The sequence below is a fragment of the Elephas maximus genome, chromosome 14 (assembly GCF_024166365.1).
Source record: "Elephas maximus indicus isolate mEleMax1 chromosome 14, mEleMax1 primary haplotype, whole genome shotgun sequence".
NCBI classification, from domain to species: Eukaryota; Metazoa; Chordata; class Mammalia; order Proboscidea; family Elephantidae; genus Elephas; species Elephas maximus.
In genome coordinates, this window is record NC_064832.1 from 60,863,419 (window position 1) to 60,889,766 (window position 26,348).

General features: G+C 44.0%; 1 protein-coding gene across 1 annotated transcript in view; it reads left to right on the top strand.

Annotated features, from left to right (window-relative positions):
* The first annotated feature begins 861 nt into the window (after positions 1 to 861).
* LOC126058087 (protein FAM205A-like) overlaps positions 862 to 26,348 on the top strand; it is a 29,575-nt gene continuing 4,088 nt past the window's right edge. The window contains exons 1-5 of the mRNA XM_049853076.1: positions 862 to 1,063; positions 4,858 to 5,180; positions 5,439 to 5,569; positions 23,722 to 25,381; positions 25,811 to 26,017. Coding sequence (XP_049709033.1) covers positions 862 to 1,063; positions 4,858 to 5,180; positions 5,439 to 5,569; positions 23,722 to 25,381; positions 25,811 to 26,017 — 2,523 coding nt within the window. The remainder of the gene's footprint in view (positions 1,064 to 4,857; positions 5,181 to 5,438; positions 5,570 to 23,721; positions 25,382 to 25,810; positions 26,018 to 26,348) is intronic.

Consider the following 26,348-nt stretch of genomic DNA (forward strand, 5'->3'; position numbering starts at 1 on the left):
ATGCTACGGGCTTTCCAGAATGTTTTTCTTCCAAGGTCAAGTCTGTCCAGAGGCCACAGGGTCAGGGCCCTGGGCAGAGAGCCTGACCCCTGGGAATGCAGACCATGGGAAGGGAAACCTATCTTTGCAGTAAATACTGCTGGCAGCTGCAGTAAACTGGGGGTGGGAAGGATGATTAAAGACAGAAGTCAGATTAGGATCTCACTAGGCACAGTGAATAACGCATGGACACACAGACACCCAGTTACACATGTACATAAAGAGAAAGACACAGATTCAAAGATGCCACACAGAAATACTACACAGTACAAACAGACACGACCAGAAATACACATCTACATAGACCCAGGAACACGCTGGGTCAGAAATGCTCAAGCACACACAGGCACAAATACACACGCACATACAAAGCTGACCTGCACACATAACAAAAAGATACAGCCCATCTTGTAGACTCACAAACACAGATGCAGTCCAAATTCATCCTTCGAAGCCCCTTTCCTCTATAAATCCTCTGAGGCCACCTCAGAACCAGGCCCGCCTATCCCTCCTCCAAACTCTGGTTGGTAATTTCAGTTTCACTGCTTATTCTTTAATAGGGACAGTCTTGGATTCACTTCCATAGCCCTGGTCTCAACAACTTGGCTGTGTGCTCTTAAAAAAATGTCAAGGGCTTGAAGTAGACCTACTGCCCTCATCCTTCACCTATGCACCCATCTCCACAAGGGCCCCAACTTTACTACTGGCTCCATCCCTGCAGGGCTCTGCCCCCCCCCCCCGCCCCTTCAACACAGCAGATAGAAACAACAAGGGAAGAACAAAAAAGACAGTCACACCCGCCAAGGGCACTCTCAAGGCGCCATGAAGATGCAGGTCTTGGTTCCCCAGGAGGGAGACCATGACACATGGCATGGCTACATGTGCAGTTCTAGCCCAAGTTTTAATGGTAACCATGATCCCACACCTGTCAACCCTAACGCCTACTCCAAACCTATTCCCAGAGACAACTCTAAACCAGCAGTGCTTTCAAGTGCAAACTTTGGAACAACTGTACCTCAGGAAGGTAAGAAATGAATTCTTCCAAAAGCCTCAGTGAGCTTGGAAGTGGATTCTTCCACAGTAAAGCCTCCAGACGAGAACGCACCCCAGTCAACACCTTGATTGCAGCCTTGTGAGACCATAAGCATAGGACTAAGCTAAGCCACCCCTGTACTCTCGACCACAGAAAATACGGCATATTAAATGGGTGTGGTTTTAAGCCACCAAGTTTGTGGTACTTTCTTAAGCAGCAGGAGATAGCGAAAGAGAAGGCATCTAGGGAACCCTTCTCCTTTAGCTCTCTATAAAAATAAGTAGCTGTGGAGGGTCTACAGCCCTCCTAAAAGGCCGGGGCTCCTTCACCCTGCATCTTAAATGTAAAGTAACCTTGAGCGCCTTCATCTGATAATTGATGTGAGAGTGCCATATGTTGGAAACAGCTAAAAACAACAAAAAAAAAAAAAAAAAAACTGACAGTGAACTTGTAGAAGAAGGTGGGAGGGTTTTCCCAGGCAGTAATAAAGGAACAAAAACTCAAAAAAACCCGTAGGTTTAACAGGTAGCTCCAGATTTTCTTTGACCTCAGGAGGGAGGAACAATCCAAACAGGATTACAAGGAGCAAATGTTCCATAAAGATTTGTTGAATAAATTTGGCAAAGATGATTGGAGAAAACAAAGGGTTTACTTGAGATCATAGTGCCAGTATCCCCAAAGGGGCTCATCAGACCAAATCTTCAGAACTTGTTTCTAGAAACTACACAGTCACTAGCTCATCATATCTACTCTGCTTCCTCAGAGGTGGAACCTAAACAGTGAGTCAAGGCTAGGAGGGATGAGAACAGGTAACCTGTACAGTAGCTATGGGTGATTTCTCTGACCATAGGAAGAGCTGCTAAATTTTGGGATGGAGCCAGTTTCCACAACCACAACGATAAGAAGAGATCAACATCGCCTGCATTTACGCTATGTCCTGTGGCACTCTGTCCTGGCCCACAGGAAAGCAGCTGACCTAAAGGCACTGTTATGGATTGAACTGTGTCCCCCAAAAACGTGTGTGAACGTGTCTAGGCCATGATTCCCAGTATTGCCTGGTTGTCCTCCATTGTGTAATCTGATGTAATTACCTGTGTATGTGTTATAAATCCTAACTTCCATGATGTCAATGAGGTGGGACACAATCTACAGGACTAGGTTGTATCTTGAGTCAATCTCCTTTGAGATATAAAAGAAAGGAGCAAGCAGAGAGGAGGGGGACCTCATCACCATCAAGCAAGAAGAGCAGGAGGGAAGCACGTTCATTGGGCCTGCGGTCCCTGCACTGAGAAGCTCCTAGGCCAGGGGAAGGTTTATGACAAGGACCTTCCCCCAAAGCCGACACAGACAGAAAGCCTTCCCCTGGAGCTGTCACCCAGAATTTGCACTTCTAGCCTCCTAAACTGTGAGAGAGTAAATTTCTCTTTGTTAAAGCCATCCACTTGTGATATTTCTCTTACAGCAGCACTAGATACCTAAGACAGGCACTAACCAAAAACTTGAAAATGCATCTCCTCTGTCTGTCCTGGATTTGCTCTGGAAGAATGTAGCACAAGCAGCACTTGTACATAAGGGTAAAAGTTTGCAAGGTAGCAGAGAACTGGCTTCTAGAAGCATATGCCCCAGGAACAGCAACTTAATCTAACACAGATGACCAAGGGGCTTTGGAAAATCAGCATAACTGCAACCTCTAAAAAATTTAGCATACAGACACACACATTCTGAGTGCACAGTGCAGCTCTGGGTGATTCAGATCAAATGAAGCTAGGAGCCTGGCCAGTTTACCCAAAGGTTATGGACAAAGGTAATTTGGTAGAGTAACGGCAGGGGGGCTAAGAATGTGGCTGCCAGAAGAGGGGAAAAGAGTAACTGAGTTTCAGTGTCACCTCTGAAAAGGCATAAAACCAAAAAACCAAACGAGCTGCCATCAAGTGGATTCCCACTTATGGTGACCCCATGTGTTTCAGAGTAGAACTGTACTCCATAGGGTTTTCAAAGACTGTGACCTTGCAGAAGGACATCGCCAGATCTTTCTTCCGAGGTGCCTCTAGGTGGATTTGAACCACCAACCTTTCAGTTAGTATCTGAGGGTTTAACCATTTGAGCCATCCAACCCGTTGCCGTCGATTCCAACTCACAGTGACCCTAGAGAACACAGCAGAACCACCCCACAGGGTTTCCGAGAAGCAGCTATTGGATCTGAACCGTCCACTATTTTGTTAGCAGTCGAGTACTTACCAGGGTTCTTGAGCTACCCAGGGGCTCCATAATATACGTTAACTCATATAAGTATGCTGCAAAGCTATAATTTTCCCCTTATGGCTCAATAACTGGCAATACATGAACTGAAGAGCATAGAACATTTATTTATTTAGCATAGTGCCTGGCAAGGTGGTAGCACTTAGTAAATATATGTGGGTCTCTGAGGTGATTACTGGGAAGGGGGCATGGGGATGAAGGAGGAAGTTGTAATGGGAAAGACGATCATGTCTCCAGCTGGACACTGATGGTCTTGGTTCCTTGGTCCAAAGCTTGTGAGCAATTTCTGTCAGAACTTGGCCATTGAGATCGAAGTGTGGAGTGGATAATGATGTTCCTATCAGAAATGAGAGTAAATCAGTCTGCGAAATGGGGATACCAGAAAGCAAGCAGCTCTGCTTGAAGACAGACATGTGAGATTGGGAGATAAAAGATTCGGAAACTGAAGAGAAAGGAAACTTTTTGCATAAATACGATCCATTTAGGAGCCACTATGGGAATAAAAACATCAAGGGTGCTAGAAATGGGCCTAGGGAGGTCCTCTTCTTTACATTTGGGGGGGGGTGAGGGTGTCATATACATATGTGACAAAATAGAAGAATAAGAACGTGATCAGAGAATATGTGGAAGATCAGAAGCTGAGAAATCCAGGCAGTAAGGATATTGGTCAGCTTTGAAATGAATATTTTCCAATGAAACTGGGGTGAGCTATTCTCTCCACAGTTATTTCCTTTTCAGAGAGTGTTTTTGAGAAGATTTACAGCAACTTGCTGACATCCTTCACTTCTGTGCTGGAACTCTTTGCAGAATTTTTGTGATTGGGAGAGAATTAAACCGTATTCTTAGGGTCTGTACGATCTTAATACTCACCTAACAAACCTGGCTTGGTTTTCCTCTCACTGCTTAATCCCCAGGAAGGCCACTGCTCCTAAGGAGGGTGTATTAGTTATCCAATGCTGCTTAAGAAACTGCCCCCAAACTTAGTGGTCTAAAACAACAAATAGTCTGTGGGTCAGGAATTTGGGAGTGGCTTAGAAGGGTGCATCTGACTCTCCTGAAGTTGCAGTCAAGCCATCTGCCAGGGCAGCAGTCACCTGAAGGCTTGACTGGAGCTACAGGGCCTGCTTCCAAGTTCACTCACATGACTGATGGCCTGGGGCTTCAGGACCTGGACACCTGGGCCTATCCATTGAGCAGATTGAATTTCCTCACAACAGGGCGCTCTCTTCCACACAGGCAAGTCCAGAGACCGCCCTTGGGGGTCCGCAGTTACACTGAGGCGCCCAAGGGGACAAATACAGAGAGAGCCCTGGGGAGGCTGGGTTCACACAGGGGTGCTCCATGGGGGCGGCTCTCCACACCTCCTCAGGAACTCCCTCCAGGGGCCAGAGGCAGCAGACATTTAGGATCGTTCTCCTACACAGGGGCACCTTGGAGGGGCTCCCACACAAACACCTCAGAGTCCCCCGAGGGACGTCCTTTGGGGTGCCCGCCAGGTCCCCGCCTCCCCCGCTCCCGTTCACCAGGATGTCCAGGTGCGGGACGCGGCTCTGGGCCTGGCGGGCTCTACACCGTGGGCCCCGCGCCGCCCTTGGCCGCTAGGCGGGCCTGCGTACTGGGGCCCAACGCTGGGAGCAGACGGCGCGGGCCTAGCGGCAGCCTGAGGCGGTGGAGGCAGCGACGTCGGGGCGCGAGCCCGCAGCACACCCACCCTCCCCGCCCCCCACCGACAGCGGCTGTGGCGCGCGCCCGCGCCTCCCCGCTCAGCTGGCAACCAGCGCTGGGGATCGCGGGAGGGCGACGGTCCGGTCGGGACTCGGCGTCTGGCTCCCAGGAGCCATCGACCCAGGTGCCAATGGGCGTCCCCACCTAGTGCCTGGCACTGGGGCGGGGGGACTGAGTCAGCTGGGCCGCCCGCTGCAAGGTCAGTGTGGGTTCCGAGGAGGTGGCCCAGGAGGGGGGCGCCCCAGGGGGCCGAGGCCACTCACAACTCCTGCCTGTGCCAAGGCAAGGGCGGGGTTCCGGTGGGTCCTGCCGCTGGCATCTGCCTGGGGGGCGAAAATGACTCTCTCAGCCGCCCTGACCGTGGCCCTACTTCCCTCACCAGGCTCTGCTGCCCACCCAGGCCTCTGGGTCCCTGGTCCTGGGGCGCTTACCTTCGCGGTGTGCCACCCGCCCCCAGAGTGATAACAAAAAGAATGTTGAAAGTCGTAAGCCCCGAAGACTAATTATAAAGCAGTAAGTAAAGAAATACAAATGATATGCTGAGGACCTTTTTATTAAAATCACATCTTTTAAAATTTTTTAAAAAAAAATTTTTGTTCTGTTTTAAGTGAGTTTACAAATCAAATCAGTCTCTCACACCAAAACTTATATACACCTTGCTACATACTCCCAATTGCTCTCCCCCTAATGAGACAGCTATCCCTCCCTTCACTCTCTCTTCTCCTGTCCATTTAGCCAGCTTCTAACCCCCTCCACCCTCTCATCTCCCCTCCAGGCAGGAGATGCCAACATTGTCTCAAGTGTCCACCTGATCCAAGAAGCTCACTCCTCACCAGAATCCCTCTCCAACCCATTGTCCAGTCCAATCCATTTCTGAAGAGTTGGCTTTGGGAATGGTTCCTGTCCTGGGCCAACAGAAGTTCTGGGGGCCATGACCAATGGGGTCCTTCTAGTCTCAGTCAGACCATTAAGTCTGGTCTTTTCATGAAAATCTGGGGTCTGCATTCCACTGCTCTCCTGCTCCCTCAGGGGTTCTCTGTTGTGTTCCCTGTCAGGGCAGTCATTGGTTGTAGCCAGGCACCATCTAGTTCTTCTGGTCTCAGGCTGATGTAGTCTCTGGTTTATGTGCCCCTTCTGTCTCTTGGGCTCGCAATTACCTTGTGTCCTTGGTGTTCTTCATTCTCTTTTGATCCAGGTGAGTTGAGACCAATTGATGCATCTTAGATGGCCGCTTGCTAGCGTTTAAGACCCCAGATGCCACTCTCCAAGGTGGGATGCGGAATGTTTTCTTCATAGATTTTATTATGCCAGTTGACTTAGATGTCCCCTGAAACCATCATCCTCAAACCCCCGCCCCTGCTACGCTGGGCTTGGAAGCATTCAGTTTATTCAGGAAACTTCTCTGTTTTTGCTTTAGTCCAGTTGTGTTGACCTCGTCTGTATTGTGTGTTGTCTTTCCTGTCACCTAACGTAGTTCTTATCTACTATCTAGTTAGTGAATACCCCTCTCCCACCCTCCCTCCCTACCCCCTCTCATAACCATCAAAGAATATTTTCTTCTCTGTTTAGACTATTTCTTGAGTTCTTATAATAATGGTCTTATACAATATTTGTCCTTTTGCAACTGACTAATTTCACTCACCGTAATGCCTTCCAGATTCCTCCTCGTTATGAAATGTTTCACAGATTCATCACTGCTGCATATCGATGGGTAGTATTCCATTGTGTGAATACACCATAATTTATTTATCCATTCATGTGATGATGGGCACCTTGGTTGCTACCAACTTTTTGCTATTGTACACAGTGCTGTAATGAACATGGGTGTGCATATATCTGTTCGTGTAAAGGCTTTTATTTCTCTAGGATATATTCCAAGGAGTGGGATTGCTGGATCCTAGGGTAGTTCTATTTCTAGCCTTTTAAGAAAGCACCAAATAGATTTCCAAAATGGTTGTACCATTTGACATTCCCACCAGCAGTGTAATAAGTGTTCCAATCTCTCCACAACCTCTCCAACATTTATTATTTTGTGTTTTTTTGGATTAATACCAGCCTTGTTGGAGTGAGATGAAATTTCGGTGTAGTTTTGATTTGCATTTCTCTAATGGCTAATGATCATGAGCATTTCCTCATGTATCTGTTAGCTACCTGAATGTCTTCTTTAGTGAAGTGTCTGTTCATATCTTTTGGCCATTTTTTAATCGGTTATTTGTCTTTTGTAGTTGAGTTTTTGCGGTATCATGTAGATTTTAGAGATCAGGCGCTGATCAGAAATGTCATAGCTAAAAACTTTTTCCCAGTCTGTAGGTAATCTTTTTACTCTTTTGGTGAACTCTTTTGATGAGCATAGGTGTTTGATTTTTTAGGAGCTCCCAATTCTCTAGTTTTTCTTCTGCATTGTTAGTAATATTTTGTATACAGTTTATGCCATGTATTAGGGCTCCTAACATTGTCCGTATTTTTTCTTCCATGATCTTTATTGTTTTAGATTTTATGTTTAGGTCTTTGATCCATTTTGAGCTCCTTTTTGTGCATGTTGTGAGGTATGGGTCTTGCCCATTTTTTTACAGATGGATATCCAGTTATGCCAGCACCATTTGTTAAAAAGACTGTCTTTTTCCCATTTAACTGTTTTGGGGCCTTTGGCAAGTATCAGTTCCCCGTATATGGATGGATTTCTGTCTGGATTTTCAATTCTGTTCTAGTGGTCTATGTGTCTGTTGTCATATCAGTACCAGGCTGTTTTGACTACTATGGCGGTATAATAGGTTTTAAAATCAGGCACAGTGAGGCCTCCCACTTTGTTCTTCTTTTTCAGTAACGCTTTACTTATCCGGGGCCTCTTTCCCTTCCATATGAGGTCGGTGATTTATTTCTCCATCTCATTAAACGATGTCATTGGAATTTGGATTGGAATTGCATTAAATGTATAGATCGCTTTTGGTAGAACAGACATTTTTATACTGTTAAGTCTTTCTATCCATGAGCAAGGTATGTTTTTCTCCTTATGTAGGTCTCTTTTGGTTTCTTGCAGAAGTGTATTGTAGTTTTCTTTTTGTAAGACTTCTACATCTCTGGTAAGACTTATTCCTAAGTGTTTTATCTTTTGGGGGGCTACTGTAAATGGTATTGATTTGGAGGTTTTCTCTTCGATGTTCTTTTTGCTGGTGTAGAGGAATCCAACTGATTTTTGTATGTTTATCTTGTATCCCCAATACTCTGCTGAACTCTTCTATTAGTTTCAGTAGTTTTCTTGAGGATTCCTTAGGGTTTTCTGTGTATAAGAGCATGTCATCTGCAAACAGAGATAATTTTACTTCTTCCTTGCCAATTTGGATGCCCTTTCTTTCTTTGTCTAGCCTAATTGCTCTGGCTAGGACCTCCAGCACAGTGTTGAATAAGAGTGGTGATAAAGGGCATCCTTGTCTGGTTCTGGTTCTCAAGGAGAATGCTTTCAGGCTCTCTCCATTTAGGAGGATGTTGGCTGTTGGCTTTGTATAAACGCCCTTTATTATGTTGAGGAATTTTCCTCTGTTCCTATTTTGCTGAGAGTTTTTATCATGAATGGGTTTGAACTTTATCAAATGCCTTTTCTGCATCAATTGATAAAATCATGTGATTCTTGTCTTTTGTTTTATTTATGTGATGGATTGCATTGATTGTTTTTCTAATGTTGAAATATCCCTGCATAGCTGGTATGAAACCACTTGGTCGTCGTGAATTATTTTTTTGATATGTTGTTGAATTCTATCGGCTAAAATTTTGTTGAGGATTTTTGCATCTAAGTTCATGAGGGATATAGGTCTGTAATTTTCTTTTTTTGTGGTGTCTTTACCTGGTTTTGGCCTCAGGGATATGTTGGCTTCATAGAACGAGTTTGGGAGTATTCCATCCTTTTCTATGCTCTGAAATACCTTTAGTAGTAGTGGTGTTAACTCTTCTCTGAAAGTTTGGTAGAACTCTGCAGTGAAGCCATAGAGGCTAGGGCTTTTTCTTCTTGGGAGTTTTTTGATTACCTTTAGTCTCTTTTTTGGTATGGGTCTATTTAGTTGTTCTACCTCTGTTTGTGTTAGTTTAGGTAGGTAGTTAGTTTAGGTAGGAAATCATTTCTTCTAGGTTTTCAAATTTGTTAGAGTACAATTTTTCATGGTAATCTGATATGATTCTTTTAATTGCAGTTGGGTCTGTTGTACTATCACCCATCTCATGTCTTATTTGGGTTATTTGCTTCCTCTCTTGTTTTTCTTTTGTCAGTTTGGGCAATGGTTTACCAATTTTGTTGATTTTTTCACAGAGCCAGCTTTTGGTCTTGTTAATTCTTTCAATTGCTTTTCTGTTTTCTATTTAATTTAGTTCTGCTCTAATTCTTATTTGTTTGCTTTTGTTCCCTGAGGGTTTCTTTTGTTGCTCTCTTTCTATTTGTTCAAATTGTAGGGATAATTCTTTGATTTCGGCCCTTTCTTCTTTTTGGATGTGTGCATTCATTGACATAAATTGACTTCTGAGCACTGCTTTCGCTGTGTCCCAAAGGTTCTGATAGGAAGTGTTTTCATTCTCATTGGATTCTATGAATTTCTTTATTCCATTCTTAATGTATTCTCTAATCTAGTGTTTTTGAGCAGGGTATTGTTCAGTTTCCAAGTGTTTGTTTTCTTTTCCCTGCTTTTTCTGTTATTGATTTCCACTTTTATGGCCTTATGGTCAGAGAAGATGCTTTGTAATATTTCAGTGTTTTGGATTCTGCTAAGGCTTGCTTTATGACCTAATATTTGGTCTATTCTTGAGAATGTTCCATGTGCACTAGAAAAGAAAGTATGCTCAGTTGCTCTTAGGTGGAGTGTTCTGTATATGTCTATGAGTTCCAGTTGGTTTATTGTGGCATTTAGATCTTCTGTATCTTTATTGAGCTTTTTTCTGGAAGTCCTGTCCTTCACTGAAAGTGGTGTGTTGAAGTCTCCTAATATTATTGTGGAGCTATCTCACTTTTCAGTGCTGATAGAGTTTGTTTTATGTATCCTCCAGCCCTGTCACTGGGTGCATGGGTATTTAATATGGTTATATCTTCTTGGTGTATTGTTCCTTTCATCATTATACAGTGTCCTTCCTTATCCTTTATGATGGATTTAACTTTAAAGTCTATTTTGTCAGAAATTAATATCGCCACTTCTGCTCTGTTTTGATTGTTGTTTGCTTGATATATTTTTTTCCATACTTTGAGTTTTAGTTTCTTTGTGTCTTTTAAGTCTAAGGCGTGTCTCTTTTAAGCAGCATATAGGCAGATCCTGTTTTTTTAATCCATTCTGCCCTTCTCTCTCTTTATTGGGGCATTTAGTCCATTTACATTCAGCATAATTATGGATAGCTATGAATTTAGTGCTATCATTTTGATGTCTTTTTTGTGTGTGTTGTTGACAGTTTCTTCTTCCCACTTAATTTTATGTGCTGTGTAGATTATCTTTATATATTGTCCTTTCCTTATATTTGTTGTTGTTGATTTTGTTTCTGCTGAGTCTCTATTTTTTTCTTGTGTTTTATTTCTTGATGTGAAGAATAGTTTGTCTCCTTTGTGGTTACTTTATTATTTACCCCAATTTTTCTAAATTTAAACCTAACTTTTATTTCTTTGTATCACCTTATCTTCCTCTCCATATGGAAGATCTTTGACTACGTTTCTTAGTCCCTCTTTATTCTTTTAATGTTGTCTTCTTTTATGTAATAACATCGCTGTTACCCTGTTCTGAGCATTTTTCATATCTTGATTTATTTTTGTGATTTCCATGTCTGGGATGACTTCTGATTGCCCTGCCCAGTGTTCTAGTCTTGGGTTGATACCTGATATTATTGATTTTCTAACCAAAGCACTCCCTTTAGTATTTCTCGTAGTTTTGGTTTGGTTTTTACGAATTCCCTAAACTTCTGGTTATCTAGAAATATCCTAATTTCACCTTCATATTTGAGAGACAGTTTTGCTGAATATAAGATTCTTGGCTGGCAATCTTTTTCCTTCAGTTTTTTAGATAAGTCATCCCATTGCCTTCTTGCCCACATGGTTTCTGCTGAGTAGTCCCAGCTTATTCTTAGGGACTGTCCTTTGTAGGTGACTTTTCGTTTATCCCTAGCTGTTCTTAAAATTCTGTCTTATCATTGGTTTTGGTAAGTTTGATTATACTATGTCTTGGTGACTTTCTTTCAAATCTACCTTACATGGAGCACCTTGGATAGATATCTTCTCATCTTTCGCGATATCAGGGAAGTTTTCTACCAAAAGTCTTCAACAATTCTCTCTGTATTTTCTGTTATCCCTCCCTGTTCTGGTACTGCAATCACTTGTAGGTTATTTCTCTTGATAGAGTCCCACAAGATTCTTAAGTTTTCTTCATTTTTTAAAAATTCTTTTATCTGATTTTTCTTCAAATACATTAGTGCCAATTGCTTTATCTTCAAGTTCAGAAATTCGGCCTTCCACTTGCTCTATTCTGCTCCTCTGACTTTCTATTGAGTTGCCTACTTCTGTAACTTTATTGTTAATTTTCTGAATTTCTGACTTTTTTTTTTATCTGCCTATGGATTTTTCCAGCTTATTAAATTTTTCATTATGTTTCTGAATAATCTTTTTAATTGCTTTAATTGCTTTATCTGTGTGTTCCTTGGCTTATTCTGGGTATTGCCTCAATTCCTTCCTCATGTCTTGAAGGGTTCTGTGTATTAGTCTTTTGTATTCTGCCTCTGGTAGTTTCAGGATGGCACTTTCATCTAGAAGATCCCTTGATTCTTTGTTTTGAGAGCTTGTTGAGGCGATCATGGTCTGTTGCTTTATGCAACTTGATATTGCCTGTTGTCTCTGAGCCATCTATAAGTTATTGTATTAGTTTATTTTATGTTTGCTTACTGTGTCATAGCTTCTTGGTTTGTTTTGTTTTGATATGCCCACATGGGTTGCTTGAGTAAGCTAGCTTGATTATTTTCACCTTTGGCGCTCTGACGTCCGGTTCCCAGATATCTAGAGCTGTTATCAGGTATATCAGTCTAGGAGTCCATTCACTTTTCTTGTATGAATTCAGCACAAGTGTCCAGGTACCCGATCATCAAGTGTGTGGTACAGGCTCTGTCCTATAGACTTAGAGGGGCGGGGGTGATTGGCGTAGCTACCAGTATCTGGTTGCAGCAGGGGGTCACACTCTGAAAAAGGCAGGGGGCTGAGAGTCATCCCCCATTTGTCTCTGAGCAAGGCGTGTCTCTGTTCCCTAGAGCGTACAGGTGGGTGGATTCTGCAGACAGATCGTGGGCACCCAGTATTTTTGGTTGTAAGGACTGGGAAGTACCAGTTCCTTGGACCCCTGTCACGGGTGGCTGGGTGACCTGAGTGGAGCCACCAGTCCTTAGGCCCCTGAGGTAGGTAGGCGAGGACCCTGTTTAATAGGCAAAGCCACGCTAAATCTCAAACAGCCACCTGTCCGCCGCACCGCTGAAATGGTTGGAGTCTGCCAACAAGGGCGTATTCTCCTGAAATATGCCCACACACGTCCATGCAGAGGGGAAAGGTACTCAAAGTCCATGGACCGTTTATGCCTGGACAGGATCCACTTCTGTCCTGAGCTTGACCTGTTCGTGGAGCAGGCAAATTATCTTTTCCCCCTATTGAAATTTATTCCTTCTCCAAGGCCGGGAGGATGGCTCTAGGCACTCAACAGGGCCTATCTCACGTCCAGGGAAATCAGCCCCTGAATCCGGTTTGGGAGCGGGTAGAGGGGAGGCACGGTAAAATATATGCAAGTACTTAGCTTTTGCCAAGAGCGCTGTTCCTCTCTGGTTCCGGAGGTGTGAGTAGGCTGTGTGGCTGGCTGTGTCTCCCTGAGGAAACTGCGGCCCAACACTAGTACCAGCACGCTGCTGCCTCTCCCAGGATTAGTGCCTGAGGGCACCTGAGATTCAGGTCCAGTAACTCCTCTCTTCTTCTGAACTGTCTCCTCCTCCTCTGCCTCTCGGTTCGTTTTCCAAGCTTGCCTTTGATATTCAGGGCTCCTAGCTTCTCATAAATATACTCGTTCCACCTGTTTTTTCTTGTCTTTGTTTTAAGAGGGCTCTCCAGAAGCATCTGTCTATTCTGCCATCTTGGCTCCACTTCTTATGTATGTCTTTTACGTCTCTGGATAGATTTATTCCAAAGTATTTTATCTTTTTGGGGCTATTCTAAATGCTTTGATGTGGTGATTTCCTCTTCAATGTTCTCGTTGATGGTGTGGAGGAAGCCAACTGACTTTTGTATATTTATCTTTTATCCTAATACTCTGTTGAAATCTGTTAGTTTCAGTAGTTTTCTTGAGGATTCTTTAGGGTTTTCTGTGTATAAGGTCATATCATCGGCAAATAGAGATACCTTTACTTCTTCCTTACCAATTCAGATGACCTTTGTTTCTTTTTCTAGCCTAATTGCTCTAGCTAGGACCTCCAGCACAATGTTGACTAGGACTGTTGATACTGGGCTTTCTTGCCTGGTTCCGTTCTCTCTCCATTTGGGACGATGCTGGCTGTTTGCTTCGTAGAAATGGCCTTTACTATGTCGAGGAATTTCCCTTCTATTCCTCTTTTGCTGAGAGTTTGTATCGTGCATCAGTGTTGGACTTTGTCAGATACCTACTCTGTATCCACTGATTAGATCATGTGGTTCTTGCCTTTTGTTGTCTTTATGTGATGGATTACATTGATTGTTTTTCTAATGCTAAGCCATCCCTGCATACCGGGTATGAATCCCACTTGGTCATGGTGAATTATTTTTTTTGATACATTTTTGAATTCTATTGGCTAGAATTTTGTTGAGGATCTTTGCATCTAAGTTCATCAGGGAGATTGGTCTGTAATTTCCTGTTTTTTTTTTTTTTTGTGGTGTCTTTTCAGGTTTTGGTATCAGGCTTATGCTGGCTTCCCAGATTGAGTTTGGGAGTAATCCATCCTTTTCTATGCTCTGAAATACCCTTAGTAGTAGTGGTGTTAAATCTTCTCTGAAATTTGGGGGGAATTCTCCACAGAAGCTGTCAGGGCCAGGGCTTTTTGTTGTTGTTGTTGGGAGTTTTTTAATTACCTTTACAATCTCTTCTTTTGTTATAGGCTTATTTTGTTGTTCTACCTCTGTTTTAGTTTAGATAGGTACAGCGTTTCTAGAAATTTGTCCATTTCTTCTAGGTTTTCAAATTTGTTAGAGTACAATTTTCCATAGTATTCTGCTAACCAAAACCAAACCAAACCCGTTGCCATCAAGTCATTTCTGACTCATAGTGACCCTATACGATAGAACCGACCCACAGGGTTTCCAAGGAGTTCTTTTAATTTCAGTTGTGCCTATTGTGATATTGCCTATCTCTTTTCTTATTTGCTTCCTCTCCTGTTTTTCTTTCGGCAGTTTGGCCAATGGTTTATCGGTTTTGTTGCTCTTTTCAAAAAGAATCAGCTTTTGTTCTTGCTAATGCTTTCAATTGTTTTTCTGTTCTCTATTTCACTTAATTCTGCTCTAAGTTTTATTATTTGCTTTCTTCTGGTGCCTGAGGGATCCTTTTGCTGTTCTCTTTCTATTTGTTAGCGTTGTAGGGATAACTCTTTGATTTTGGCCCACTCTTCTTTTTGGATGTGTGCATTTATTGCTATAAATTGACTTCTGAGCACTGCTTTTACTGTCTCCAAAAGGTTCTGGTAGGAAGTGTTTTCATTTCCGTTTGATTCTATGAATTCCTTTATTCTGTCCTTAATTTCTTCTATACAGCAGTAGTTTTTGAGCAAGGTGTTTTTCAGTTTCCATGTGTTTGATTTTTTTCCTTGCTTTTTCAATTATTGATTTCTACTTTTATGGCTTTATGGTCAGAAAAGATGCTTTGTAATATTTTGGTGTTTTGAATTCAGTTAAGGTTTGCTTTATGACATTAGATGTGGTCTATTCTTGAGAATGTTCCATGTATGCTGAAAAAGAAATTACACTTGGCTGGAGTTGGGTGAAGTGTTCTGTATATGTCTGTGAGGTCAAGTTGGTTGATTGTGGCATTTAGATCTTCCGTGTCTTTATTGAGCTTCTTTCTGGATGTTCTGTCCTGCACCGAAAGTGGTCTGTTAAAGCCTCCTACCATTATTGTGGAGCTGTGTGTCTCTCTTGTCAATGTGGTTAGAGTTTTTTTTTTTTTTTTTTTTAATGTATTTTAGAGCCCTGTCATTGGGTTCGTATCTATTTATGATGGTTATGTCCTCCTGGTATATTGACCCTTTAATCATTCTTTAGTGTCCTTCCTAATCCTTTGTGGTGGATTTTACTTTAAAGTCTATTTTGTCAGAAATTAATATTGCCATTCCTGCTCTTTTTTCATTATTGTTTGCTTGATATATTTTTTTCCATCCTTTGAGTTTTAGTTTCTTTGTCTCTTTAAGTCTAATGTGTGCCTCTTGTAGGCAGCATATAAATGGATTGTGTTTTTATATCCATTCTCCCACTCTGCCTCTTTATTGGTGCATTTAGTCCATTTACATTCAGTGTACTTATTGATTGGTATGAGTTTAGTGCTCTCATTTTGATGATTTTGTGTGTGTGTGTGTTGTTGACAGTTTCTTTGTTCCACTTAATGTTCTGTGCTGAGTAGTTTTTCTTTAGATATTGTCTTTTCTCCCTTTTTCATTGTTGCTTTTGTATTTGCTGAGTCTTTATATTTTTCTCGTTTTTTATTTTGATGTGTAGGATTGTTAGTTTCCTTTGTAGTTACCTTAAGATTTTCCCTTTTTTTTCTGAGTTTAAACCTAACTTTTATTTCTTATATCACCTTGACTTCTTCTGCATACGGAAGACCTATGACTGCATTTCTTAGTCTCTTTTTGTTGTTTTAATGTTGTCATTTTTACATAATGACATCTCTGTTTTCCTGTTTTGAGCATGTGAGATTTGATTTATTTTTGTGATTTCCCTCTCTGGGTTGTTATCTGGTGGCTCTGTCCTGCGTTCTAGTCTTGTGTTGTTATCTGATGTTACTGACTTTCTAACCAGAGGACTCACATTGTATTGCTTGTAATTTTGATTTGGTTTTTGCAAATTCCCTAAACTTCTGTTTATCTGGAAATGTCCTAATTTCACCTTCACATTTGAGAGACAGTTTTGCTGGATATGTCATTCTTGGCTGGCATTTTTTTCCTTCAAGGCTCTATATATCTCATCTATTGCCTTCTTGCCTGCATGGTTTCTGCTAAGTAGTCCAAGCTTCATCTTACTGACTTTTCTTTGTGGGTGACTCTTTGTTTATCCCTAGCTGCTCTTAAAATTCTCTTTATCTTTTGGTTTTGGCAAGGGTGATTATAATATGTCTTGGTGACTTTGTTTTGGGATCTACCTTGTGTGAGGTTCAATGAGCATCTTGGATAGGTATCTTCTCATCTTTCACGATATCAGGGAAGTTTTCTGCCAACAAATCTTCAACAATTCTCTCTCTAAATTCTATTATCCCTATCCACCCCCCACACCCATTCTCTTATTCCAATCACTCGTAGGTTATTTCTCTTGATAGACTTGATGACTTCCTTGAGTTGCCTAGTTCTGAAATTTTATTGTTAATCTTCTGAATTTCTATTTGCTGTCTCTCTATGGATTCCTGCTGCCTGTTAAATTTGTCATTATGCTCTTCCCTCATCTTCCGAAATTCCTCTAATGCTATGTTTGTGTGTTCCTAGGCTTGTTCTGCATTTTGCCTGATCTCCTTCCTGATCTCTTCAAGAGGTCTGTATATTAATCTTCTGTGTTCTACCTCTGGTATTTCCAAGAAGTTCTCTTTTTCTGGAATATTTCTTGATTCTTTGTGTTGGGAGCTTACTGAAGCCATCATGGTCTACCTCTTTAGATGACTGGATATTGACCGTTGTCTCCAAGCTATCAATAATTTGCTGTATTATTTATTTTATGTTTGCTTACTGTATCCTAGCTTCTTGTTTTGTTTTGATATGCCAAATAGGCTGCCCGAGTGAGCACCTTTGAAGCTCTAACATCCTGTCATCAGATGGTTAGAACCATTACTAGGTATATAAGCCCAGGAGTTCATCTACTTTTCTTGTATGGATTCAGCTCAGGTTTTGAGGTAGCTGGTATCACATGTGTGGTACAGGCTCTCACCTACAGTCTTAGATGAGCGAGGGTAATTGGTAAGGCACAGGTATCTGGCTGCAGTAGGGGGTCATGCACTGAGAAAGGCAGGGGACTGACAACCGCCCCTGACTGTCTGTGAGGAAACCATGTCCCTATTTCCTAGAGCACCTAGGTGGGTGGGTTTGGCAGCCAATTATGGACACCCAATGCTGTTGGCTGTAAGGACCGGGAGGCACCACTTATCCTTGGATGACCCCTATTGAGGGTGGCTAGGCGGCATGGGTTTAAGCCACCAGTCTTCAGGCCCCTGATGTGGGAAGGTGAGGACCCTGCTTCACAGGCAGAGTGGTGTCAAACGTCACAAATCTGCCTCTCCACCATATAGCCGAAACAGCTGACGTTAGACTTCAGGTGTATGCCCAGTTGTACTGTGCTAAAGAGGGCCTACACTGTTAAAATGACCCCAAACAGATCTATGCAGGGGTGAGAGACATTCAAAGTCTGTGGACCGCTTATGTCTGTGCCTAGGCAAAGAAGCTATTTTGGCCTTAAATTCCCAGTTTAGGGGAGATGACAGATTATTTTTTCCTGTTTGTTAATTTGTTCCTTCTCCGAGGCTGGGAGGATGCCTCCTGGCATGCAACAGGTCCTACTTCTGCCACAGGGAAAGTGGTTATCATGGAAGCCGTCTCAGGACCCTGTGCAGAGCGGGGAAGGGTCAGTTAAATGGGGAGCTTTTTCCAAAGGGGTGTTATTTAGATTGCGCAGTAGATTAGACTCAAGTATTTATCTTATGTGCAGAACACCGCTTTTCATTGATTCTGGAGGCGTGAGTGAACTCTCCGCCGCTTGCTCTTTCTCTGCTGAAGTGGAAAAAACTTCCCAAATGCCACTGCTTGTCTCATCGTGCTCTCGCCAGTGCATGTGGTCTGCGGGATGCCAGTTCCCGCCAGGTCAGGTCTCACAACTCCTCACTGATTCTGAATCGTCTCTTCCTCCCCGTGCCTCTCAGTCCAATTCTTTAACTTTGCCTTTGATGTTCAGGGCTCCTAGATGGTCCTATATAATGGATTCACCTGTTTTTTTGAGATCTTTGTTTTAAGAGGGACTAAGACTCTGACTACTCCACAATCATGGCCCTGCACCCCAGGACGAGCTTTCTTAATAATTTAAGTACGTTTAAAAGATAATCTTCTGTTTAAGAAAAGATAACCTTGGATTGTGGAATTCATAACATACGTAGAATTCAAAATAGGGCAACAATACCAAAAGGCTGCCACAAAGGTTCTTAGGTATGTGAAGTGGCATAATATCACTTGAAGGTACACAGTGATAACTGAAACGCACATCCAATGCATTCTATAAAGCCAAAATCACCTTGACAGTACAACCAGGCAAAGACATCATAAGAGAACTACGGAACGATATCCCTCATGTATATAGATGCAAAAATTCTTTTTTTAATTAATTTTGCTTTTGTCGTTGTTAATATACACACCAGAACATACACCAATTCAACAATTTCTACATGTACAATTCAGTGACACTGATTCTTCAGGTTGTGCAACTATTCTCACTCTCTTTTCCAAGTTGTTTCTCCTCCATTGACATAAATTCACTGTCCCCTAAGTCTCCCATGTAATCTTTTGAGTTGCTGTTGTCAATTTGACCCCAGTGCTCAAGGCAGACATTCTTTACTATAGCTTGGTTTTAAGAAGGTTTCAGGGGATATTTTTTGTTTCAGGCTTAAGGTCTAAAGATTATCTCAGGGCAAGAGTTTCAGGGGTTCATCCAGCCTTCATGGCTCCAAAACTTATGGGTTCTATGAAAATTTGAAATGCTGTTCTGCATTGCTGCCCCTTTGATCAAGATTCTTCTATAGAATCTTTGATCAAAATGTTCAGTGATGGTAGCCAGACACCATCCAGTTCTTCTGATCTCATGGCAAAGGAGGCAGTTGTCGGACCTTGTATGACTGCAAGCTTTTAAGACTACAGGCACTGTTCAGTGAACTTGGGCGCACAACAGAAGCACTAACCACATTATTAGGCCAATTAACTAAGATGTCCCATGAAACCATGACCCTAAACCTCCAAACCAAGGAGCCAAATCCCATGAGGTATTTGGTTGTACATAAGCAGCTTCAGCAGCTACCCTTTTTTTTTTTTTTTTTTTCCTTCTGGTTATTGTTGTAAATATATCTATCACTCAATTTTTGCCAATTTTGCTTTTAACAGGTGTACAACTTATTGACAACAAGTGCATTAATAGGTTGTGCAACCTGACGGTTGATGCAAATATTCTTGACAAATTTTAGCAAATAAAATTAGCGACTAAACACATGTCTTAGGCTGTGTTCTCTAGAGAAGCATCATACCAAAAAAACCCATATAAATATATACGGAGAGAGATTTATATCAAGGAAATGGCTCGCAAGGTTCTAGAGGCTGGAACGTCCCAAGCCAGAACAGAGGAGTCCCCTGATTCACATAGCCACAGGGACTGATGGATCCAAGACCAGCAGGACAGAGAGCAGGGCTCTTGCTCACAGGCTGCAAAGATCGACAAAGCCCAGGATCGCCAGACAAGACAGCAGGAAAGTGGCTAGCTCTAATCCAGGGAACCGGAGGTCAGACAAACAGGAGCCAGCTGCAGGATACAGAGCGAGCAAAAGCCCATGAGCTCTGCCAGAATGTCCACTTATATCCTATGCAGGCCACACGCCAAATGAAACTCCCTTTCAACTGACTGGCTACTCACAACAGATCCCATCACAGAGGTGATCACATTATATCAAATCTCAGCATGGAAGTGATCACAACATCATATGGCTGCCAAAGCACTGAGAATCATGGCCTTGCCAAGCTAACACACAACCTTAAGCATCACGACAAGGTTTATTGCAGAAATGCAGGTTGTTTTCACATTTGAAAATAAGCACTCAACATGCCTGCTGGTGGAGGACTGGAGACTGGAGGAAGAACAAACACCCTCTTCAGAGATTATCAGCCCAAGAATTGTTTGGCTGTCAGACCAGTCTCACTGAAAGGCCTTTTCAAGGAAACGCAGAATACCTGGGGTGTTAGAAGCATATCACAGTATCGACAGGAGCCAAGCAGGTAACGTAAATGTGTAAAATAAGGGCGGACAGTAGAAATGCTGGGCCCTGGGACTGAATCGGAAAGCACCTACCTCCCTAAAGATTTCCAGAATCTAGGCTTAAAACAAAACAGAACAAAAAACTTCTCCAGTCAAACAGCATGCATCCAGAGTAGATGAGTAGATCTAACCACGAGCAACTAGATTGTGGCCCTTAGTTGGAAGTGGCCACCAACCCATCTCTGTAGGTAGTCATCTCCCGGAGGAGGCAAAGGCTGTAACATCTGTAAGGGCAGCTCTGGAAAACCAGGCCTCGGACAGGCCTCCAGAGGTGAGGCTCATTCCTCTACCTCCACAGAAGGAGCGTTTACAATCTCTTCTCCTGCACGCAGCCTGGCGCCATCCCTTTCTTGTTCCCACAATGTCATTTAAAGATACTGCTGCTTTGGTCTTTTCCTGTACCTCAGCCTTGGTCCCCTTCCTGCACCTCTCATTACCAATCACCCATTACTTGTAATATCAAAGCTCTCCGTTTCCAAGCCTTAACCTGACTCTGCCTGCCCTAACCTCTTGTGTACTTTTCAGGTAAGTTTCTCGTACAGGTGAAGGAGTTGGTGGAGGGCCCTCTGTCCTGGCTACTCTTTCTTACAAGGTGCCCTGTGTGCTTAAACGTTCAGTTTCTGGGGAGTTTCAGACTGTTGTAACAGAGAGAGCTGAGTCATCAGGCTAGTGGAGAGTGTGGAGAGTGGAGAGAGAATGGGAGCGTAGACACTGCCTGTGGCCTGGCCATGGCATCTTTACTTGCAAGCTCTGAAACTCTCAGAGGTAACCAGATGCCCTCACATACAGACTGAATCACCACATAACCTTCCCTAAGACAGCTACAGGGCTTTGCTACCACACCTGCTTTATGACACCGGAGGGCTTTGTGATGCGGTCGATGACTGTGAGGTGGAGATGACAAGGCTTAGCACTGGGAATCATTAGGCACCAGTATCCTGGATGCCTAGATAGAGGGAGAGCTGGTCTCCTCATGCTAATGAGGCGAGACCATGTTGTGCCCTACTTTCGTTTGGTGGCACGCTGGATATCCCGTGTATAAATATGCCTCTATTATCTGCCTTATAGTTAACATTTGGCGAATGAAAAGGAAATACCATGGATTCAAACTGGAATCCAACAGGAGCGCCTGTGAGGTAGGGAAACTCTCTGAACACTACTGAACTCTTAAGTCTCAGACAAGAAGCTTTTAAACCCCCAGTTTCTCTCCTTATCCTCCCACCCCAGAGTTTTTTTTTTTTTTTCTTTTTTAATCAATCCTTCAGTTATTATTGTATAGTCATTTACTTCTTAGAGCCTAGAACAATTCCTTACCAGCCCTCTATGCAATGTACTCTAATTGGAAAGCCAAGGACATTACCTGACTTGGGTTGAGGCCTCAAAGATATAAAGTCTGCCTTACTGGACCTCCCAGTGTGGGTGATTTTTCTAGTTGGTGGTTCTTTCAGGCCTTTGTAAGTGGAAGCCTTTGGCTACTGGAACCATTCACCCTTTAATCTGCTCCACTCTTCCTCCTGTGGCATCCTCAGCCACCCACAGAAGTTCTCCTAGAAATGGGTTATAAGGCCTGGAGTCTGGAAGAGCCTAGAAGTGAGTCAAATAAGCAGAAGAGAGAAATGTTGGGGTAAAAAAGGGGGGCTAATGAAAGGAAATGTAGGAAAAGTATAAAATATAGAAAGATATATAAAAGGGACTAGAAAATGTTTATTGGTTTTGTCCCATTTGGGGCGTGAAAAGAAATTTGTGTCAAAGCTTCACATTCTAACCTTTTTTGTCTTTAAGCAACGCCAAAGGGTCAGCCAAAGGGCTAGAGATGCTCCATCAAGAGGTAAGGTCCCAATCTCTCCTCTGACTCCCCTTCACTGTGCGCGAGGTTCCCATGGATACTAACCCTAACCCTTGGTGCCAGGAGCGAGGTACTCTAACCACTAAAGGCTGAAGTTCCCCAAATTGACAATTTCTTACAGAAACTTCCTTGCATGGGAAATCAGAGCCTGGGAATGTCCAAATTTCTCTACCTTAACCTGCTGGGAATGAAGGAATGAGGAAATAGGACAAAAGTCCCTAACTGTGTTATTCACTAGTTTTTATGACACTGTGGAAGTCATTCCATGTCTCAGTCTTATTATCCATAAAATGGGCGTAACACTGATGATCCTGCCGCACTCACACTCTGACTGTGAACATCAAATGAGGTTAGGAATGAGATACACAGTGCAAATGTTTAAGTTATACACAGACATGCCTTGGAGCCTGACTCCTGAAGCCTTTAGTCTCCTTTACTGAGAGTCAGAGCCCCCACTACTGGCTTCCAATACAATGTCCCTACCCGCTCCTGTCCATCTAACACTGTTTCCTGGTTTTTCAGCTAGGAGACCTTCCGAGGAAGAAGCTGAGAAGCTCCAAGAGCGTCTCACTGTCACAAAAAGGTGATCTCTTGCTCTCTGTTCTTTGTTGTCTCCCAAGTCCCAGCCTGGCCTGTGATGATTTCTCAGTTTGGCCAGGGACAAGGAGGAGGAGAGGGACAATGCATGGGAGGGAACCATACACAAGAGAGGCTGGTTCACTGGTTGAGAGAGTTGCCAGGACAGAAGTGATCAGACATCACAGGAGAGAACATCTCCCAGTCTGCACTGTGCTAGAGTCACATTACTGCTGGACTTCAGGTCTAACTAGCACGTAACTTATAAAAGATTCTGCATGAAGGGGAACTCAGCAAGGAGACAAGTTATTCGGCCTAGAGCCTGGATTCTGCATAATTAAGTCACCACTGTCATATTCCTTTTGCTTCTACACCCTTTCAAAGGCAGACTCCTCTGAGTCTGGCTTGGCCTTGAAACATAGGGAGGTCACTCACTAGGACAGTCTTCAGATAGAAGCCTGTCATCCTCTTAATAAGATCTCCAGAGGACAGGACTAGTCCCCAAGAGATGCTGTATATAGCACCAGGGACAATCCACAGTCCCGAGAATACAGTGATACCACAAAGATGTCATAATCTACAAATACGCATAACAGACATTGCTTTCATAGCCCCCAATGAGGCTGACTCTAGGTTATACTTGGTGATGTGCCTGGTGATGGCCATTCTGCTAACTACCTGACGTCCTCACCTGCTTGGTTCCCGTCTAGTTCAGCTTCACAACAGAGTTCAGCAGAGAATTCGCCCTACCTCCCAGTCCTATCTGAGGGCCCTGCCCAAGCAGCAGTTTATCTGAGACCTTGCCTGACAAGACCAAGACCCTCAGCTCAGCCAGGCCTAACAAGCAAAGTGGTAGATTCCCAGGGGTAGGCCCAGGGCTTACAGGCCTAGGGGAAAAGAAGAGCCAATCCCCCAGAGCACGCTCTTCCAAGGAGGCAGATGACACCGCATCAGTAATGGTTGCCATGCTTCCGTTTCCAGTCAGGACTGGCTTCCTCAGGAAGGACGTGTGTTGCAGCTCCTGTACACAAACCTCTACTATCATCTCTCCGATGACACGGCTCTGGATATTGAACAATTGGTGACAGGTAAAAACACCCTGATCACCCCCATTTCGGCAGGGACGTCACCACACTCCTCTTGCCTAGAGAGTCTGTCCATCTCTGGAGTGTCTAAGCAGAGTCTGCGTCTGCGTTCCAAGAACTCCAGAGAGGTTTTCCTGGCATCCGTAAGCTCCACACTGTTAAAATTAGCGGATCAGAAATCCTTAACCCAGACGGCTGGCCCGTCCACCGGTGTGGTCAGCATCCAAGATCACTGGGATGAACACCTGCAGCTAGGGAAGGGATTTCAACTGCCAGATGTGCCCAGGGACCCAGGAACTACAACTTCCTCAAGACTTGAGGAGAGTAGAGTTCCTGTGAACCAACAACAGATGATGTATAGCAGCCACAGATTTTTCCATGGGAACCAAGGCCAGCAGCCCTTGAGGTCCCATGTCTCTCTGCTGTTTCTGACCACAGACCTCACGAACCTGACACATGGTATAGCCATGCATATGGTCACTATCTCCCCGGCCCACCTCCCATTACTCAGTCCTGAACTTCTCAGGCTTCTTGAGGTCCATGTAAAAAAATGGATGCTTTTCCAGAGGAGGGGACTCCTCGGACATGTGGAAGAGTCCCTGAGGCAGCTTATGCCACACACACCAGTAACTTTCACCAAGTATGATAATTTCAATGCTTGTGTTGAAACAACGGGGACCATTTCCCACAAGACCTGGGGTTCATGTATGCTCAGCCAGCCTACTCAGGCCTTCTGGCTTTTTAAATGGTCTATCAGGGAAGAAGAACAAAGCTGCCACTGCCAGGAAACCCCAAACCCTCTGGCTCTGGCCTTGCCCTCTGCAGCCCTTAAAGTTCTAACTGGCCTCTATCCACAACCTGAGAGACAGGCTGAAGACTCGGGTGATCGTCTGAAGCAGAAGCACAGCCAGCTATTCTGCGCCTTCTCTAGTCTAACCAGCGAGTCCCTGCTTGTCACTTACATTGAGTATCCAGGCACTTCCACAAACAGGTATATACCCCAATTTCCCACGAATGTTCCTTTTTTCTTCAGTGAGCGCTCCATCCTCCTGCTCTTCCCTAATAATCCAACCCAGTCAACTTCACCTTCTTCCACATCTACCCCAAATTCGGTCTCTCCAACGGACCATCAACGAAACCACATCAATATCCCGTTTCTGGCTCTGGCCAAGTTCAAAGCACTGGAGTGGAACCTGCTGCAGAGGCACCTCCTGGTTAGGCTGGAATTACCAACTGCATTCAACAAATCTCAGTGTGCCCAGAGTCTCATGCAACATAAGCCCTGTGACACAGCCCAGTCTCCTGAGACCCTGGGAACTTCCTGGTCCGGGAAGCCCATCTCACTCCTCACGGGGGAGCTACCCTTCCTCCCGGACCATGCCCAGATGCTGCTGGAGTTCCACCTCCAGAAGCAGTTAATGCAGCATCACTGGGGCCTATCTCAAAGGATTAAGGAGTCCACTGCCTTACTCCTATCCCCTGCTGACCAACAGCCTCTGCCCTCCAGCAGTAAAGCCTTGGACCATGTGAATGTCCCCTGGCCTGCAGCCCCAGAGGTCAGTGCGGTTGGTGACCTGATCTCACTCACGTTGGCCCCAGTGTCAGACTCCATGCCACACTTGCTCACCCAGACCAAAGCAATACTGCAGAACCACATCGACTCCAAATGTTGGCAGACCCTCCAGGGCACTGTCATTGCCCATATATTTATCTCCCAGGACTGGGGAATGCCTGGGAGCACGGAAGGACCTCAGTTCCCCTGCAAACCAGAAAACAAGCTCCTAGAGCTGCACACAGCAACCGATCCTGATATATCTCTGAAAGTTAGGTCCTCACAGACGCTGCCAGGTGCTGTCATTGAAAACACTAAGCTGTCCAGATCCCTGCCCAAGGGAGCCATGGAGAAACTGGGAGCTAATTTGCAGGACAAACATCTAGCCTTCCTGTCAGGGCTGCCTGCTCTCTATTATTTGGCTCCCTCCAAGGCCACGGGTCTGCCAAGCACTAGCCAATCTGCAATCGCAGAGATAATGCCTGAGCCTGTTGAAATCACACGAGATTCTCTGACTGAGATGGTCTCCTACGAAGAACGGTGCATAAGTCCCAGGACAGGCCATCAAGATGATGAGACTCGTGCAGACAGAGCACAAGAGTTCCTCACTAAAGTGCAGGAGGAACGAACAAAGGAGACGGTGCGTCTAGAAACTCAAACAGATGCTGCTATTCTAAAGGCACTCAAAACATCCATCTTGACCAAACTAAATTTCCATCTTAGAAAAAAGGTCCTAGAGATGCATCTGGGAATTCCCATAAAGGCAAGGGAGTCCAGGAACCGATGTGTAGCAGTCTCAGTGAACTTACCCACACAGGAGGCACCTGGGAGTCTAAACAGCCAAGGGAAAACATGGCTCCAGAAACTCCTCATCCCACCACACAGTCCATACGCCCCAGATCCAGAATTAATCAGACTTACACAGAAGCTGATTCTTGAGCTGAAAGCAGTACTGCGGAGGAAGAAACAAG